The 16,464-nt window shown below is 35.1% G+C and overlaps 1 protein-coding gene across 2 annotated transcripts in view; it reads left to right on the top strand.

Moving 5' to 3' along the window:
- The window catches only part of ROS1 (ROS proto-oncogene 1, receptor tyrosine kinase), a 139,198-nt gene that overhangs the window by 63,828 nt on the left and 58,906 nt on the right, over nt 1-16,464 (top strand). For both annotated transcript variants that reach the window (XM_055390703.1, XM_055390702.2), the window contains 5 exons: nt 1,985-2,048; nt 2,377-2,579; nt 4,382-4,587; nt 5,476-5,762; nt 9,214-9,393. In XM_055390703.1, coding sequence (XP_055246678.1) covers nt 1,985-2,048; nt 2,377-2,579; nt 4,382-4,587; nt 5,476-5,762; nt 9,214-9,393 — 940 coding nt within the window. The remainder of the gene's footprint in view (nt 1-1,984; nt 2,049-2,376; nt 2,580-4,381; nt 4,588-5,475; nt 5,763-9,213; nt 9,394-16,464) is intronic.

Raw genomic sequence — 16,464 nt, 5'->3', positions numbered from 1 at the left:
GTGGACCTTTTGAGGATTAATATGCAGGAATTCGTTTTTATTCCATTAAAGACGACTGCAGTAAAAAAAAAAAAGTTCAAACAGAAGAATAATTAAAGGACTAGGTTAAGAATTCTGCCACCCTGTCAATAATTTAGGTATACTGTGATCAAAGAGGTCAAGTGGGCAGCAAAAATAGAGAGGCAAGAGGGGATTGCTTGGGTAAAGGACACTTTCACAACTTTCTCACATTCAGGGAACTTTGCATATTCAGAGTAAGTCATTCTGTTTCTTTTTGCTTTTCTTTTGAAGCTGTATCACGATTTTAATTTTTGTATGTTACACATTACTGATTTGTTTTACATTTTTTATTGATATATATTATAGTTGTATATACATTTGGGGTACACGTGTTATTTTGATAAACCATTATTTTTCAATAAAATCACTATAGGCCTTGCACCACTGTAGGTACTTTTGTATTCATTATCTCATTTGATCCTCATACTATAAAGAAAAAGTTAAGCTGTTGAGAGTATCAGTCAATTACCAAAGCTGCGTGGCTGAAAAGCACTGTGCTGTAATGCTTTCCACCATTTCTTTTTGGGGAAAATAACATCTTGGGGAGTGTTTTGGAGATGTGAGTTGTGTAGGGATTTGTTTTTCTTTTCATAAAATTCTAATTTAATAATTATTTTGATAATTTGTTGTCTATATATACTAATCAAATAAGTTATACATGAAAGTTAAAGATAGTACACGTTCCTATTTGGTAAAAATTAGGAGTGTTTTGGTAAAATAATATTCTGGTTAAGTGTGTCTATATATAGAATATATAGTATTTATGTAGAATATATAATATAAATATGTATACAGATATATAGTTTCAAATTTGGGTCACCATGGAACCATGCAAAGTGATATGCATGGATATGTATGAGTTTCATTTAACACAGTTTTGTACAAAAGTAAACACTAATATATATATATATGCACCATTATAAATCATACAGATAGTAATATATAAAATATAGTAAAATATGTTTAATACTAAAAGTATAATAAAAATAATACAATGTTTTGTTGATAAAGCACTTGGGGCTTTATATTTTGAGTCCACCATTATAGATGTCAATTTTCTTTGCAGGCTACTGTACATATGCAAGGTTTGGAAATGGAAATAATTTATTACATAATAGAAAATATCTAAAAAAAAAAAAAACTTTACTGTTAGAATGTGGCATGGCCCAATGGGAAAAAATGTATGCATACCTCAGAAGACTTGGTTCTGATGCCAGTTTCTACATACGTCATTGTGCATGAGTTACTTACCTTTATTAGTATCCTGGTCCAGTTTCTACTCTTAGTAGTTGTGAAGATCAAAAGAGACAATGTATGTGAAACTGGTTTGAAATGCACAATCATTTTCAAATGTAAGATTTAATTATTTTTAAAAGTTACTCTTTCTAAAAAGTCTGGAAATTTAGTTTTTTGAAGCTTCTAGTTGTTGAATTCAAGAAAAATGGAAGTTTATCATAATTTGTACAGTTTTATTTCTGTTAAATGTTCTATGTAACTTAATTTTGAAAATAATTACCTTATTTTATTTAAAAATATTCAATTGACCTATATATATTCAAGCTGTACATGACTTAATAAATGTATACATTGTGTAATTATCACAATTGAATTAATTAGACATTCATCACCATCCATGCTGTACATTAAATCCCCAGACATTTTTAGAAATTCATTTTTTAGCAAGAGAGATTTGTTCCAATTCTTGCACTTTTCTAGATAAAAAAATCTATCAACATAAATATAGAGCAATATTTTTTCTCTTGGTGATTTATATTGCTGTATATTAATGTCAATAACTATTTGAAACTATTAATATTGTGTATCAGGAGCGTGAAATGAAACATTTAGTAATCTCTCAGTCTCAGAACTTAATTGTTGCCACGGAGAACACTATTGAATGCAATTTTTGTTTCCTTTTCTTTAGGTTAGGGCCTTTACATCTAAGGGGCCAGGACCATTTGCTGACGTTGTAAAGTCTACAACATCAGGTATTTGTTTTCTAAAATCTGTGCAAATAATAATTTAGAGGCGTGTGTGTGTGTGTGTGTGTTTCCCATTGGTTTCTTTAGGGATATGAACACTGTCTCTGAGCTAAAGTTTAGGTCAAAAACATGTTTTTGACCCCAACACATCACCAAAATATGTTTAAATAAACCTAGGGGTAGAGAGCCTACAAGGTTATCACTGAGACAGATCTATTAGAGGAAGCAAAGGGAGCCCATGGACTTCAAAACTGCCGGATATTAAATCAAGAGACTTTGCTAAGCTAAAGTTAGTTTTCTCATGCATATTATCTACATGTTTTTTTGCTTTCAGAAATCAACCCATTTCCTCACCTCATAACTCTTCTTGGTAACAAGATAGTTTTTTTAGATATGGATCAAAATCAAGTTGTGTGGACGTTTTCAGCAGAAAGAGTTATCAGTGCCTTTTGCTACACAGCTGATAATGAGATGGGATATTATGCTGAAGGGGACTCACTCTTTCTTCTGCACTTGCACAATCGTTCTAGCTCTGAGGTATTTCACTATGTAATTCTTTCGAAATAAAGGAAGTGAAGTATTTGCATATGACACTACTCTGTAGTTAAAATGACTGGAAAATGGTTTAGTCATTAAGATTAGAATGAAAAGGACAGATATTGTATAATTATTTAGCCACAAATGAATACAGACTACATTTTGGGCAAATGTCATTCAACACTCAGTTAGCAAATAGTTACTGGGTTTAGGATGCTGTGTTAGAGCCTGGGATATTATAGGTGAAAGTTTATAGGCTTTGCTCTTAATAAACCCAGTCTAGTATTAGTCCAACACTAGGAAGGCAGTATTGCCTAGTGATTAAGAAGGTGAGTTTTGGAATTTGACTACCTAGAATACAATTTGGGCTCTACTACTTACTAGATTTGTGACCACTGGCAAGTTATTTAACCTCTATGGTTAAGTAATACCTCATCATAGGGTTCCCATGAAGATTAAATGAGATAATCCATGTAATGCACTTAGCACAATGCCTGGCATGTGGTAGGCATTCACTAAATGTTAACTGATAGTGCAGACAGACTAGGATAACTGTTGCGCTGAGAGCAGGATGTGGTGGAATCACAGAGAATGAACATGTAGTCTAGGTTGGCTTGGTGGTGGTAGAATGGAAAAACATCTTGGAAACAAAGATGAGACAGGTGAAGGCTGAGGGGGTACGGAGACAAGAAAACAAAGAGCCATAGAGTGTCTGGATGAGAGTGGAGTGAAAGGAAGGTGGGAAATCTGGAGAGGTGGGAGCCTGAGCATAATGGGCCTCCTTTACTGTGCTAAGGAGACAGGTGTCATTCTAGAAGCCAACAGCAAGCCAGTAAAGATATTTAGTGGGTCATTAACATGGTCAAGTTGTGTTTTAGAAAGGCCTGTCTGTTAGCAGTGTGAATAGTGACTTAGAGAGGGTTAAGTCTGAGACAATTAGGAGGCTGTCACAGAAATCCAGGTAGAAAATGTTATGGGCCTGAGTGAGGGGATGAGCATGAGGTGAGAAAGGAGATGACAAACTGGACATTTAAAATGGGACTAGTTCAAGCTGGGCACAGTGATTCACACCTGTAATCCCAACACTGTAGGACGCCAAGGCAGGTGGATCACTGGATGCCGGGAATTCGATACCAGCCTGGCCAACATGGTGAAACCCTGTCTCTACTAAAAATATAAAAATTAGCTGGACATGGTGGTGCACACCTGTAGTCTCAGCCACTTGGGAGGCTGAGGCAGGAGAATCGTTTCAACCCAGGAGGCGAAGGTTTCAGTGAACCAAGATCATGCCACTGCACTCCAGCCTGGGTTACCGCCAGACTCCGTCTCCAAAAAAAAAAAAAGGGACTAGTTTACTATGGGTAGTAATGAGAAGAAGTCAAGGAGGACCATATTTGTCAGGATTAGCTCCTTGGGTGGTGTTGGAAATCCATAAAAATATAAAATGCAGGAGAAAAAGAGGTTTTGGGGTGGGTGATGAAGTCTGTTTTCTGGGATAATTCATATGGAAATGTTCAGTAGGCAGTTTGATATTTGAATCAGTGACTCATTAAAGATCTTGTCTGAAGATATAAATTTGTAGCACTGGTTTGTAGATTGCAGTTAAAGCCATGATAGTTAAAATCATTTAGGAAAAATGTGAGAAGAGTGCCTATGTTACAATGGTATACCATCCAGATTGCTGAGGTTTGGGATTACAAATGAGAAGTGCAGTAAACAAATGATATGGGTGAATATAGAAAAGTCTTCAAATAAAAAAATAACCACTCTCTTCTTGGCTGTGTTCTCTACCTGTTGTTAAGCTTTTCCAAGATTCACTGGTTTTTGATATCACAGTTATTACAATTGACTGGATTTCAAGGCACCTCTACTTTGCACTGAAAGAATCACAAAATGGAATGCAAATATTTGATGTTGATCTTGAACACAAGGTGAAATATCCCAGAGAGGTGAAGATTCACAATAGGAATTCAACAATAATTTCTTTTTCTGTATATCCTCTTTTAAGGTATGTAAATGCAAGTATTTTTTTATATTGTGATGAAATAGATATAGACATATTTAATGTAATGTCTTTGGTTTAATAGTAGAAGACAATTATGGAAAAATAAGATGCTTAGGGCTCTTGGCCCGCTATATTATAGTAAGTAGTTCTTCATGTAAATTAGGAGGCACAGCTACAAATATGTAAACTTAATGCATACTGACAATTTGACTAACAAAGTTAGACTAATTACCTAAAAGGAAACAATAGCAGATTTTTATACTAGTGAATGCAATAACATCATCAGTTGGCAAGGACAAGAAGTGGATTGAGACAGTGGCAAGAGGTGAGCAGGAACAGATGGGCAGCATGCCTTGCACAGTAAAAGTTATTCTGTGCTCATCCATCTTAGTTTAACTAATATCCTCATAAGGTGAGCTTTAAAGTTTCCTTTTAGCACCTAAGTAGCAATTTCGCAGGCTGGAAAGATGGATTTCTGTTTGGGCCATAAGCATGGGGATAGGCTATTTGGAAACTAGATCATTAACTAGTATTAAGAAGCAGAAACAAACATGAGAGGAGGGGAATAGAGATGGACATTGATGAAAATTAGCAAATATATTTTATATTTCGGTTATTAAGTGGGCCTTTTAATATAGCACCTAAGGTCATTATATTCCAAGACTTTAGTTGTAAACACATCTATTGAGAAATCACTGGAAATGCTACAAGTTAGACTTCTTGTGACTTCTTCCATCTCAGAAAAAGGTTATTGAAAACTTGACCATGTTCTCTCCAAAGGCTCCATTTGTCCCTCACAGTCATTAGGAATAGTTGCTCTGCATTAGAAACCAATATTTGAAATGATGTATTTTACTCATTAAGTTGGGGGGACTTTTATTTCCTCTATAGTCGCTTGTATTGGACAGAAGTTTCCAATTTTGGCTACCAGATGTTCTACTACAGTATTATCAATCACACCTTGCACCGAATTCTGCAACTCACAACTACAAACCAACAAAACAAAAGGAATCAATGTTCTTGTAATGTGACTGAATTTGAGTTAAGTGGAGCAATGGCTATTGATACCTCTAACCTAGAGAAACCATTGATATACTTTGCCAAAGCACAAGAGATCTGGGCAATGGATCTGGAAGGCTGTCGGTGTTGGAGAGTTATCACAGTACCTGCTATGCTCGGTAAGATGCTGATGTATGTGCACAGATATTTATTAATAAGAGCAGCCCCTTCAACTGCATTTACAAAGGGCTTGCATTCCGCATATACTCAAATATACACATGATATTTGCTCTGTATCATGCCAAGTGTTCTTGCAGAATTCAAATCAAGTTGTTTCCAGGAAAATTGTATGTAGGTATTCACATAATTTTCTAAATCTGTGTTTTAAAAAATTGTAATTAACAATAGAGTTACAATTTAATGAGCTTAACTGTATATTCTTAGCGTGTACTAAATGCATTATTTTATTTAATCTTCATAATACCTCAGTGCAGTAGGTACTAATATCCTCATTTTACAGGTGAGGAAACTGAGGCTGAGAAAAGTAAGGTAACTTTTCCCAAGGGCCACAGTTAGTTAGAAGGAGTTGAAACTGGGTCTAACTACAACATGCACGATCTTCCCGCTATCCTAAATTATTTCCACTTTGATGATCCCATAGATTCCACTTTCAACATGAATTGGTCAATACCTGAGTCTATTTGTTGAAATTCAAATGCTTGTAGAATAAATATTCGAAAGTCGAGTACAATTTGGAAGTCTCCTAATTAGGAGTAATTCAACAGAAAAAAATATATACTCTAAATACCCCATATACTCTTAAAATTACTCTTCATTGCCCAGTGTGGTAATCACTAGCCACATGTGGTTATTTAAGTTTAAATTAATTGAAATTAAGGCCAGGTGCAATGGCTTATGCCTGTAATCCCAGCACTTTGGAAGGCCGAGGTGGGTAGATCACTTGAGGTCAGGAGTTCAAGATCAGCCTGGCCAACATGGTGAAGCCCTGTTTCTACTAAAAATACAAAAATTAGCTGGGCACAGTGGTGCATGCCTGTAATCCCAGCTACTCAGGAGGCTGAGGCAGGAAGACTCACTTGAACCCAGGAGGTGGAGGTTGCAGTGAGCCAAGGTGGTGCCACTGTACTCTAGCCTGGGTGACAGAGTAAGACTGTCTCAAAAAAAAAAAACTAAAATTAAATAAAATTAAACATTTTAATCTCGCAGTCACACTAGCTAAACTTCAAGTGCTCAAAAGCCACAAATAGCTAATGGCCACTGTAGTGGACAATGTAGGTATAAAACATTTCCATCATCACTGAAATCTATTGGTCACTGCTGGATTATACAGTAAAGTTTTGAAATTGCAAATATGTGTGTATGTGTTATAATTGTATATAGGTTTTGTTGACATGTCAACCAAGGCCTTTTAGAAGCAATTCCTATGTTTAGAGGCCTTTTAGAAACAAGGCCTTTTAGAAACAATTCCTATCATTAAATAGATTTAATGATAGAGGTAATGTTTTGAATGATTCCTGCTTAGTTATATTACTTGTTTCTGTTAAACCTGTGACAAAGACCTTTTCTTTGATCAAAATGTGGATATGCTCCTCTGAGTCCTCTTCTTGACTAGGCCTCAACCTTGGTCTTCATGTGTCCATCCTTGCTGAGTTCAGTTTTAGCAAGAATCCTACAAAGTCAGTTTAGGAGAACCCCCTACCACTGATACCTGATCAAGTTCTTCATCTCCCACCCTTGATGGACATTGGTCTGATTTAAGTAAGAATCCTGTTTAGGCTCTTGGCCTGCCTTTAGCAAGAATCCCATTAGGCTAATTTAATAAGGATTTCTCTATCCTGGATGCTAGTCCCTGTATTTTTCCACCCAATGACTTCCTCATTCAGTTTCTTGGCTATAAAAACCCCAACTGTCTTTGCTATGTTGCAATATTTGTCTTTCCTAGTGCGCTATTGCACTTATCTTGACTAAAGTCTTTCTTACCATTTTAACAAGTGTCAGGATAATTTTTTTCTTTAATATTTGATACACAAGACACAAGAATTACCTAGTAGACCATTATATATGTATAAAACTGGTCAGTTTTTCATAAACCTGTAATTAAAATCCTAAAATTAGAAAATTAGAAAGATTTTAGGGATCATTTAGATGTTATGATGTTGCAAGAAATTTTTTCTTTAAAAATAGTCATGCTTAAACAACTGTTTCTTTAAAAAACCCTGCTACTTTATAAGGAATTATGTGTAAGCTTTTGGACAATTATGAATATTAGTTTTTTTCTTATATTTAGCCAGTCTTCTCTTCATTTCTCCCATTCATTAGTCTTAGTTCTTACCTCTAAATTTACAAAGAATAATTTAATCACTTTCCACATGATAGCCATTCAACTATGCAGAGATAACTGTTGTAGCTCATTGTAAGCACTTTTTTTTTTTGAGACAGGGTCTCACTCTGTTGCCCAGGCTGGAGTGCAGTGGTGCAATCATGGTTCACTGCAGCCTCCATCTCCCAGGCTCAGGTGATCATCTTGCCTCAGCCTCCCAAGTAGCTGGGACTACAGGTGCACACTACCATGCCTCACTAATTTTAGTATTTTTTTTTGTAGAGACAGGGTATTGCTATGCTGCCCAGTCTAGTCTTGAACTCCTGGGCTCAAGCAATCTGCCTGCCTTGACCTCCCAAAGTGCTGGGATTACAGGCGTGAGCCACCATGCTGGAATCAAGCATTTTCTTTGGAGGAAAAATTCAAGTATCTTCAATTGCTCCCCAGGCAATGTGGCATCTAAATCTTCGTCCTAGTCGCCCTCCCGTGATTTCATTCCAGCTAGTTGATATTCTCTTAAATATTTCCCCCATAAAGACACTGCACTCTCAATGTGTTCTTGTCAGTGAAGGGAGACTCTAACTGTGAAGGTCTTTTTGTTGTAGCCAAAAGTGGAATCAGATCTTTAGGATGCCTGCCACTGAAAGACCATAGTCTTTTCCACATTCATTATTATTAAGCCAGATCCCTTTCATTCATTCATTTACAGAATTGATATGAAACTTAAATTTAGGATTTTACATTTGTTCCTATCAAATTTGAATCAATTTCCTGATTCTGTTATGATATTTTTGAATTTCAAGACTGTAACTGAACCTGCTAGTGATGGTGATAATCATTTATTATCTGCAAAGTTGATGAATATGTTTACTATGCATTCATTCCAAACCACTGATAAAAATATTGAGAAACGCACTGAGCCCTATGCCTATCATTTAATACTTCCCTCAGGTTGGCATTATTTGATTTTGAGTCACATAGGTGGGTTTTAAATCCTGGGTCTGCCCTTTGGTGGCCTTGAGCAGATTATTTAACTCCTTTAAACTTCAGTTTGCCTTTCCACAAAATGAGGTTAGTAATAATAGTAGTTACCTGATTGGCTTGATATGGTGCTAAAATGAGAGAATATCTCTAAAACCCTTAGTCAAATGACATAAAATAGAGGTATTTTTTAATGTTGAAATAATAGATTCAAAATTTAGCAATTATAGAAAAAATTTCATACATTGTTTAGAGTAAAAAATGTAAGATATTAATTTTGTTCTTTATATTCCTTATGTTTTTAACAGCAGGAAAAACCCTTGTTAGCTTAACTGTGGATGGAGATTTTATATACTGGATCATCACAGCAAAGGACAGCACACAGATTTATCAAGCAAAGAAAGGAAATGGGGCCATCGTTTCCCAGGTGAAGGCCCTAAGGAGTAGGCATATCTTGGCTTACAGTTCAGTTATGCAGCCTTTTCCAGGTAATAAAGTCACATTCGTAATCAGCTTGTTCTCCCAATTTAGGGTCAGAAAAATCTCATAACATCTCCTTCTCCAAGGCTGTCCCTTTAGCCCCTTTGTTGTGCTCTCGTCCTTGCTCCAAACTCTGCCAGTCTTCTATGTGCACTGTGATTGCTGTTTGCCCTGGATCACAAATTACTTCTATGTGTAAACACAGCTCAGGGTGTGGTGGGCAACTTTAGACATGGGAAACCTGCGTCCTGTTGTTCTCTCTGCCTGGCCTCTTTCTCTTCTCAGTCCCATAATTTCTCTTCTTTCTCTTATTTCTCCTTTGCTGATATTTTAGGCCTCCCAGTGGTGTCAAAAAGCATTGCATACAACCTTGTTTTCAAGGTAACAGGTCATACTTCTGTTACTATGCAGTATGCAGTATTAGGTATCAAATCATTAACTATTAATATATACTATTATAATATGTAGTACCATTTAACATGAGTAAGCCTGTGCTACCATTTTTATTAAGTTTTTATCTTTTTTTAAAAAATGTCACTGATGAAGTTTTTAGTGTTATGCCCCTCATCGTACTTTTCCCATAAACTGTGAATTTTATTGTGTGATTTGTATAGTGCAATGATTCCTAGAAAGGCATGTATCATGTTATAGCAGAACTGACTATATATTTTCTACTGACAGTCATAATAAAACATTGTTGAAATCTAAAAACCATGCAAACAAAAACAAAAACAGTATTGCCAAAAAAATTAGCCTGGCGTAGTGGCAGGTGCCTGTAGTCCCAGCTACTCAGGAGGCTGAGGCAGGAGAATGGATTGAACCTGGGAGGCGGAGCTTGCAGTGAGCCCAGATTGCGCCACTGCACTCCAGCCTGGGCGACTGAGCGAGACTCGTCTGAAAACAAAAACAAAAACAGAATTGCATGGCCTCATTGGTATTTTGTCAAAGCTGTCTTTGCCACTAAGGTGCAAATATCATTCTAAATTAACTATAACTCTCCTCTGGAGAGGGACAGATATGAATGACATAAACTCTCTTTGTTTAAATGTTTTCAGTTATAAAATACGTAAATTGAAAAATGTTAAAATTTATAAATAAAGCCTACTTTGTATTTTTGTAAAATAATTTATTTTTCACTTTGAGAAATTTAAGAGATTTTAAAAGTTCATGTGGCTTCTGGTTTCTGGCCCAGAAGCTTAGAAATTGCCACTCCACCCAAAAACAAGTAAAAGTCTGAGCAAACTGAAAACTTAACAGCTCTTCTTGGATCCACAAGAGAAGTGAGGTCACAGAGCAAACTGCTGTCCCCAGTTGGAAAGACAGATTGGTAAATACAGAGAATTACAATTTACCAGAGCAAAAACCCATAAGCTGAAATCTTTTTAGAAAGCAGTGTTAGTGGTAGAAAAATCCAAACTGTAATTGATGAATTGCTTGAGGCTCAGTGTGGGTAACTCTGAGAGTTAGAAACTCGAGGGGCATCCTGTCATAGGGGGGCTTCATTTTATAAGTTTTACCTCCAGGAGCCTTAACCGGTTTTTTTCTTAGAAAATCTCCTTGTGCTTCCCACAGAGAGAAGGGAAAAGGAAAAATTTTGAAAGGCACCAGAACATTCTGTTCTTCTTAACAAGGTCTGCATTCAAGATACACTAATCACAGCTGGACCTGCTCGGGTTTTATCAGAGCTTAATTGACCTGGGCAAAGAGAAGTGCCCAACCCCAGCCCACTCCAGCCGTCGTGTCCCACCTAAGTGGGGTGGGGGGACTGAAAAGAACCTGTGAAGTTCACAGTGGAAAAGCAAAGCAAAAACCCACTTGAAGTTAACTGAGATCTAATCTAAGACTATAAAATGCCTCCCCTTCCCCTACACCTTGCCACCACATTACTAAAGGCCCATTTACAGCAGTTGCTTTCACCCAGTACAGCATATTCAGCTATCAAGAAAAAATTACAAGGCATACTAAAAGGCATAAAACACAGATTGAAGAGATAGAGGAACTATCACAATCAGATTTAAATATGGCGGGGATGTTAGAATTATCAGACTGAGAATTTAAAACAACTATGATTAATATGCTAGGGGCTCTAATGGATAAAGTAGTCAGTGTACAAGAACAGATGGTCAATGTGAGCAAAGATATGGATATTTGAGGAAAAAAAAGAAATGTTAGAGATAAAAACACTGTAACATATGAGGAATGTTTGATGGGCTTAATAGTAGACTGGATGTGGCTGAGGAAGGAATCTCTGAGCTTGAAAATATCTCAGTAGAAACCTGCAAAACTATAAAGGTAAAAAAAAAAAAAGGAAAAAAACCGAAACAGAATATTCAAGAACTGTGGGGAAACTACACAAGGTGTAAGATAGGTATAATATGAATACTAGAAAAAGAAGAGAGAAAGGAACAGAAGAAATATTTGGAAGAAATATTTGAAAAATAATGACTGATAATTTCCCCAAATTAATGTCAGATACCAAACTACAGGTATGGGAAGCTCAAAGAATACCAAGAAGGATAAATGCCAAAATCTACACTAGGCCTATCATATTCAAACTGCAGAAAACCAAAGATAAAGAAAAAAAATTCTGAAAGAAGCCAGAGGAAAAAATACTTAACCTATAGAGGAACAAAGATAAGAATTATATCCAACTTCTCCTCAGAAACTATATAAGCAAGAAGAGAGAAAAGTAAAATATTTAAAATGTTGAGAGAAAAAAACACTAACCTAGAATTCCATACCCTGTGAAATTATCCTTCAAAAGAGAAGGAGCAATAAAGACATTCTCAGATAAAAATTGAGAGAATTTGTTATCAGTAGACCTGCTTTGGAAGAAATGTTAAAAGAAGTTCTTTAGGAAGAAGAAAAATGATATAGATCAGAAATGCAGATCTACATAAAGAAAGGAAGAGCATTAGAGAATAAATAAGTGAAAGTAAAGTAAAAGTTTTTCTTTTTCTTAATTGACCTAATGGATAATAGTTTGTTCAAAATAGTAATAGCAATAACATATTCAATTATATCCACTTATGTATGTATGTGTGCATATATATGTGTATATTTATATTTATATTAAGCAAAATGAATCACAGCAGTGACACAAGGGATAGAAAAGAGGACTTGGGAGTATTTTGTTATTATAAGGTACTGCAAACCTGTGAAGTGGTATAGTGTTGTTTGAAGGTGGACTTGGATTAGTTGTAAATATACATTGCAAATTCAAGGGCAAATCACTGAAAAATGTTTTTAGGAAAGTATAACTGATTCCCAAGAAAGGAGAGAAAATAGAATCATTTAGAATGCTCAAATAAAACCACAAAAGTCAGAAAAAAAGTGGAAGACAAAAGTAGGAACAAAGAACAAGGGCAACAAATGAAAAATAATAACAAATATGGTAGATCTTAATTTAACTATATTAGTAGTCACTTTGAACATCAGTGGTCTAAATACACCAACTAAAAGACAGAGGTTGTTTGAGTGGATCAACAAACAGACTCAACTATACATTGTCTATAAGAAACCCACTTTAAATATAAAGACACGTCATATAGATCAAAAGTAAAGGGATGGAGATAGTATATCATGCTATCGCTAATCAAATGAAAGAAGAAACAATTTCAGACAGAGCAGACTTCAGAGCAAGGAAAGTTATAAGGGATAAAGAGGGACATTACATAATGATAAAGGGATCAGTTCTCCAAGAAGATGTAATAATCCTTAATGCATATATCTCTAACAACAGAGCATCAAAATACATGAGGCAACAACCGATAGAACTGCAAGAAACAGATGAAGCCACTATCACCATTGAAGACTTCACGACATCTATCAGAAATGGGCAAATCCAGCAGAAAAAAAATCACTAAGGATATACTGATGAACTCAATAACACCATCAATTAATTGGCTGTAATGGACATCTATCTACTATTAATAATTTTTCCAACAACAGCAGAATAAACATTCTTCTCAAGCTCACATGGAACATTCACCAAGACAGACCATAAAATACACTTCAACAAATTTAAAAGAATAGAAATCTTACAATATCTGTCCTCAGACTACAATGCCATTTAACTAGAACTCAATAACTGAAAGATAGCTGGAAAATCTCAGAACACTTGGAGATTAAACAACGTATTTCTAAATAACAAATGGGTAAAAGAAGAAATCTCAAATTAAAAATATTTTGAACTAAAAATGAAAACAAAACATCAAAACTTACAGGAATCAGTAAAATCAGTGCTTAGAGGGAAGTTTACAGCACTGACTGCATGTATTAAAAAAATAGATCTAAAATTATTTAAGCTTTTACTTTAGGAAACTAGAAAAAGAAGAGTAAATTAAGTCCCAAATAATAATAAGAAACAAAACTAAAACAAAAGAAAAAAATAAAAAGGAAGTATAGTAGAAATCAATGAAATTGAAACAGGAAATCAATAGAGAAAAATCAATGAAGCCAAAAACTGGTTCTTTGAAAAGATAAATAAAATTGATAAGCCTCTAGCCAGGCTAAGAAAAAAAGAGAGTGGATGCAAATTGCTAATAGTAGAAATGAAGGCGGGGACATCTCTGTAGAACCCATGGAGATTAAAAGGATAATCAAGGAATACTATTAACAACTCTATGCTCACAAATTTAATAACCTAGATGAAATGGACCAATTCTTTTAAAGACACAATATGCCAAAACTCACAGAAGAAGAAATAGACAATCTGAATATGTCCACATCTATTAAATAAGTGGAATCAATAATTAATAGCCTTCTGAAATAGAAAGCACCTGGGCCAGATGGATTCAATGGTGCATTCTATCAAACATTTATGGGAAAATTATACCATCTCTACAATGTCTTTCAGAAAATTGAACCAGAGGGACTACTTCCAATTAGGCCAATGAATGAGTTTATTCTAGGCCAGAATTACCCTAAAACCAAAACTAGACAAATATATTACAAGAAAAGAAAATTTTAGACCAGTGTCTCTCTTGAATATTGCAAGAATTGCAAAAGTCCTGAACAAAATATTAGCAAATCAAATCGAGCAATATATTAAAATAGTTTTGTATCACAGTCAAGTGGGATTTATCCCAGCTATGCAAGTTTGAGTCAACATTTGAAAATCAATTAATGTAGTCCACTACATCAACAGACTAAAGAGGAAAAATCAGGTGGTCACATTGATAGATGCAGAAAATGCTTTTGACAAAATTCAACACCAATTCATGATGAAAAATCCTCAGCAAACTAAGAATAGGGGTAACTTCCTTGAGAAAGAACATATATAAAAAACTTGTTGTTAACATCATTACTCAATAGTGAGAAATTAGAGGCTTTCTCACTAAATCAGAAACAAGGTAAGGATGTTCCCTCTCCCAATTTCTTTTCAACATTGCAGTGGAAGTCACAGCATGCAACAATACAAGAAAAGGTATACTGATTGGGAATGAAGAAATAACGCTGTCTTTGTTCACAGATGACATGATCATCTATGTAGAAAATCTGAAAGAATGGACAAAAAGACTCCTGGAACTCATAAGTGATTATACCAAGTTTGCAGGACACGAGGTTAATATACAAAAGTCAGTCACTTTCCTGTATACCAGCAATGGACAAGTGGAATTTGAAATTAAACACACAGTATCATTTACATTAACACCCACAGAAAATAAAATACTTAGGTATAATATCTAACAGCATATGCACAAAAATCTATATGAGAAAAACTATAAAACCCTGATGAAAGAAATCAAAGTGCTAAATAAGTATAGAGATATTCCATGTTCATAGATAGGAAGACTCAATATTGGCAAGATGTCATTTCTTCTCAACTTATCTATAGATTCAATAAAATACCAATGAAAATCCCAGCTAAAGTTATTTTGTAGATATTAACAAACTGATTCTAAAGTTTATATGGAGAGGCAAAAGACCTAGAATAGGTAGGTATCGCAGTATTGAAGGAGAAGAACAAAGTTGGGGAAGGCTGATATCAACTATATGACATTCTGGGAAAGTAAAAAACTATGTAGACAGTAATAAGATCAGTAGTTGAGAGAAGGCTGGGGGAAGAAGTGGCGAATAGACAGAGCAGAGAGGACTTTGAAGGCAGTGGAACTATTCTATGTGATACTATAATGGTGGATACAGGTCATTACACATTTGTCCAAACCCGTAAAATGTACAATACAAAACTGAACTCTAATGTAAACTATAGACTTTGGGTGATAATGATGTCATTGTAGGCTCATTGATTGTAACAAATGTACTACTTTGGTAGGGGTATTGATAATGGGGGAAAGTTATGCATGTGTGGAGAAAAGGAGTATCTGGGAAATCTTGGTACATTCCTCTCAATTTTGCTGTGAATCTAAAACTGCACTAAAAAATAAAGTCTTACCAAAAAAAAAAAAAGAAGTCCATGCAGTATCTGAAGTTGAACGACACACACACATATCCTCCTCCCAGCCACATACACAAACACGCTCCAAAATGAAGTCCTAAGAGTAGCATGAGTTTTTTTTTTTAACTGGAACTCATTAAGAGTATGATTAATACTCATTATTTTCTTTAAAAAATGGAGTCTATTTTATGTTGCTAGTTTCTAGGTACATTATTAAGAATACTTTACCTCCATCTGCTGGAAATTTTAAGCAATTACAAGTTATCTTGGTCCTTTTTTTCTGAAGGCATTCAATTGTCTTCAAAATGTATGGGATTAAAAAAAAATCTAAGGGAAAAACCTGTCTTTCTGTCCTGAATAATGTTTCTGACACTTCAACATGTCATATTATATCAGTTAAATAAAAGAATGAGAAAATTACCAATGACTTTTGAATTAGATAATTGCTCTGATTGCTCACATGTGTATCCCATTCTCTGTTCAGATCAGAAATCAGTACAAACTGAATATATTGGATAAATATTGGTTGAACTGGAGAGTGGTTCATCTTGTAACTTTAGTAAGGTTATCCATCTCCAAACCCCCATACTTTCCAAATATCCTCAAACTTAGGTTCACAGTGCCCTTGACACTGTTGTTGGAGATTTTCGATGTACTTCTAATTTTAAACATTTTTTCC

Source organism: Gorilla gorilla, chromosome 5 (genome assembly GCF_029281585.2).
Source record: "Gorilla gorilla gorilla isolate KB3781 chromosome 5, NHGRI_mGorGor1-v2.1_pri, whole genome shotgun sequence".
Taxonomy (NCBI): Eukaryota; Metazoa; Chordata; class Mammalia; order Primates; family Hominidae; genus Gorilla; species Gorilla gorilla.
This window is presented reverse-complemented; position numbering and strand designations above follow the sequence as displayed.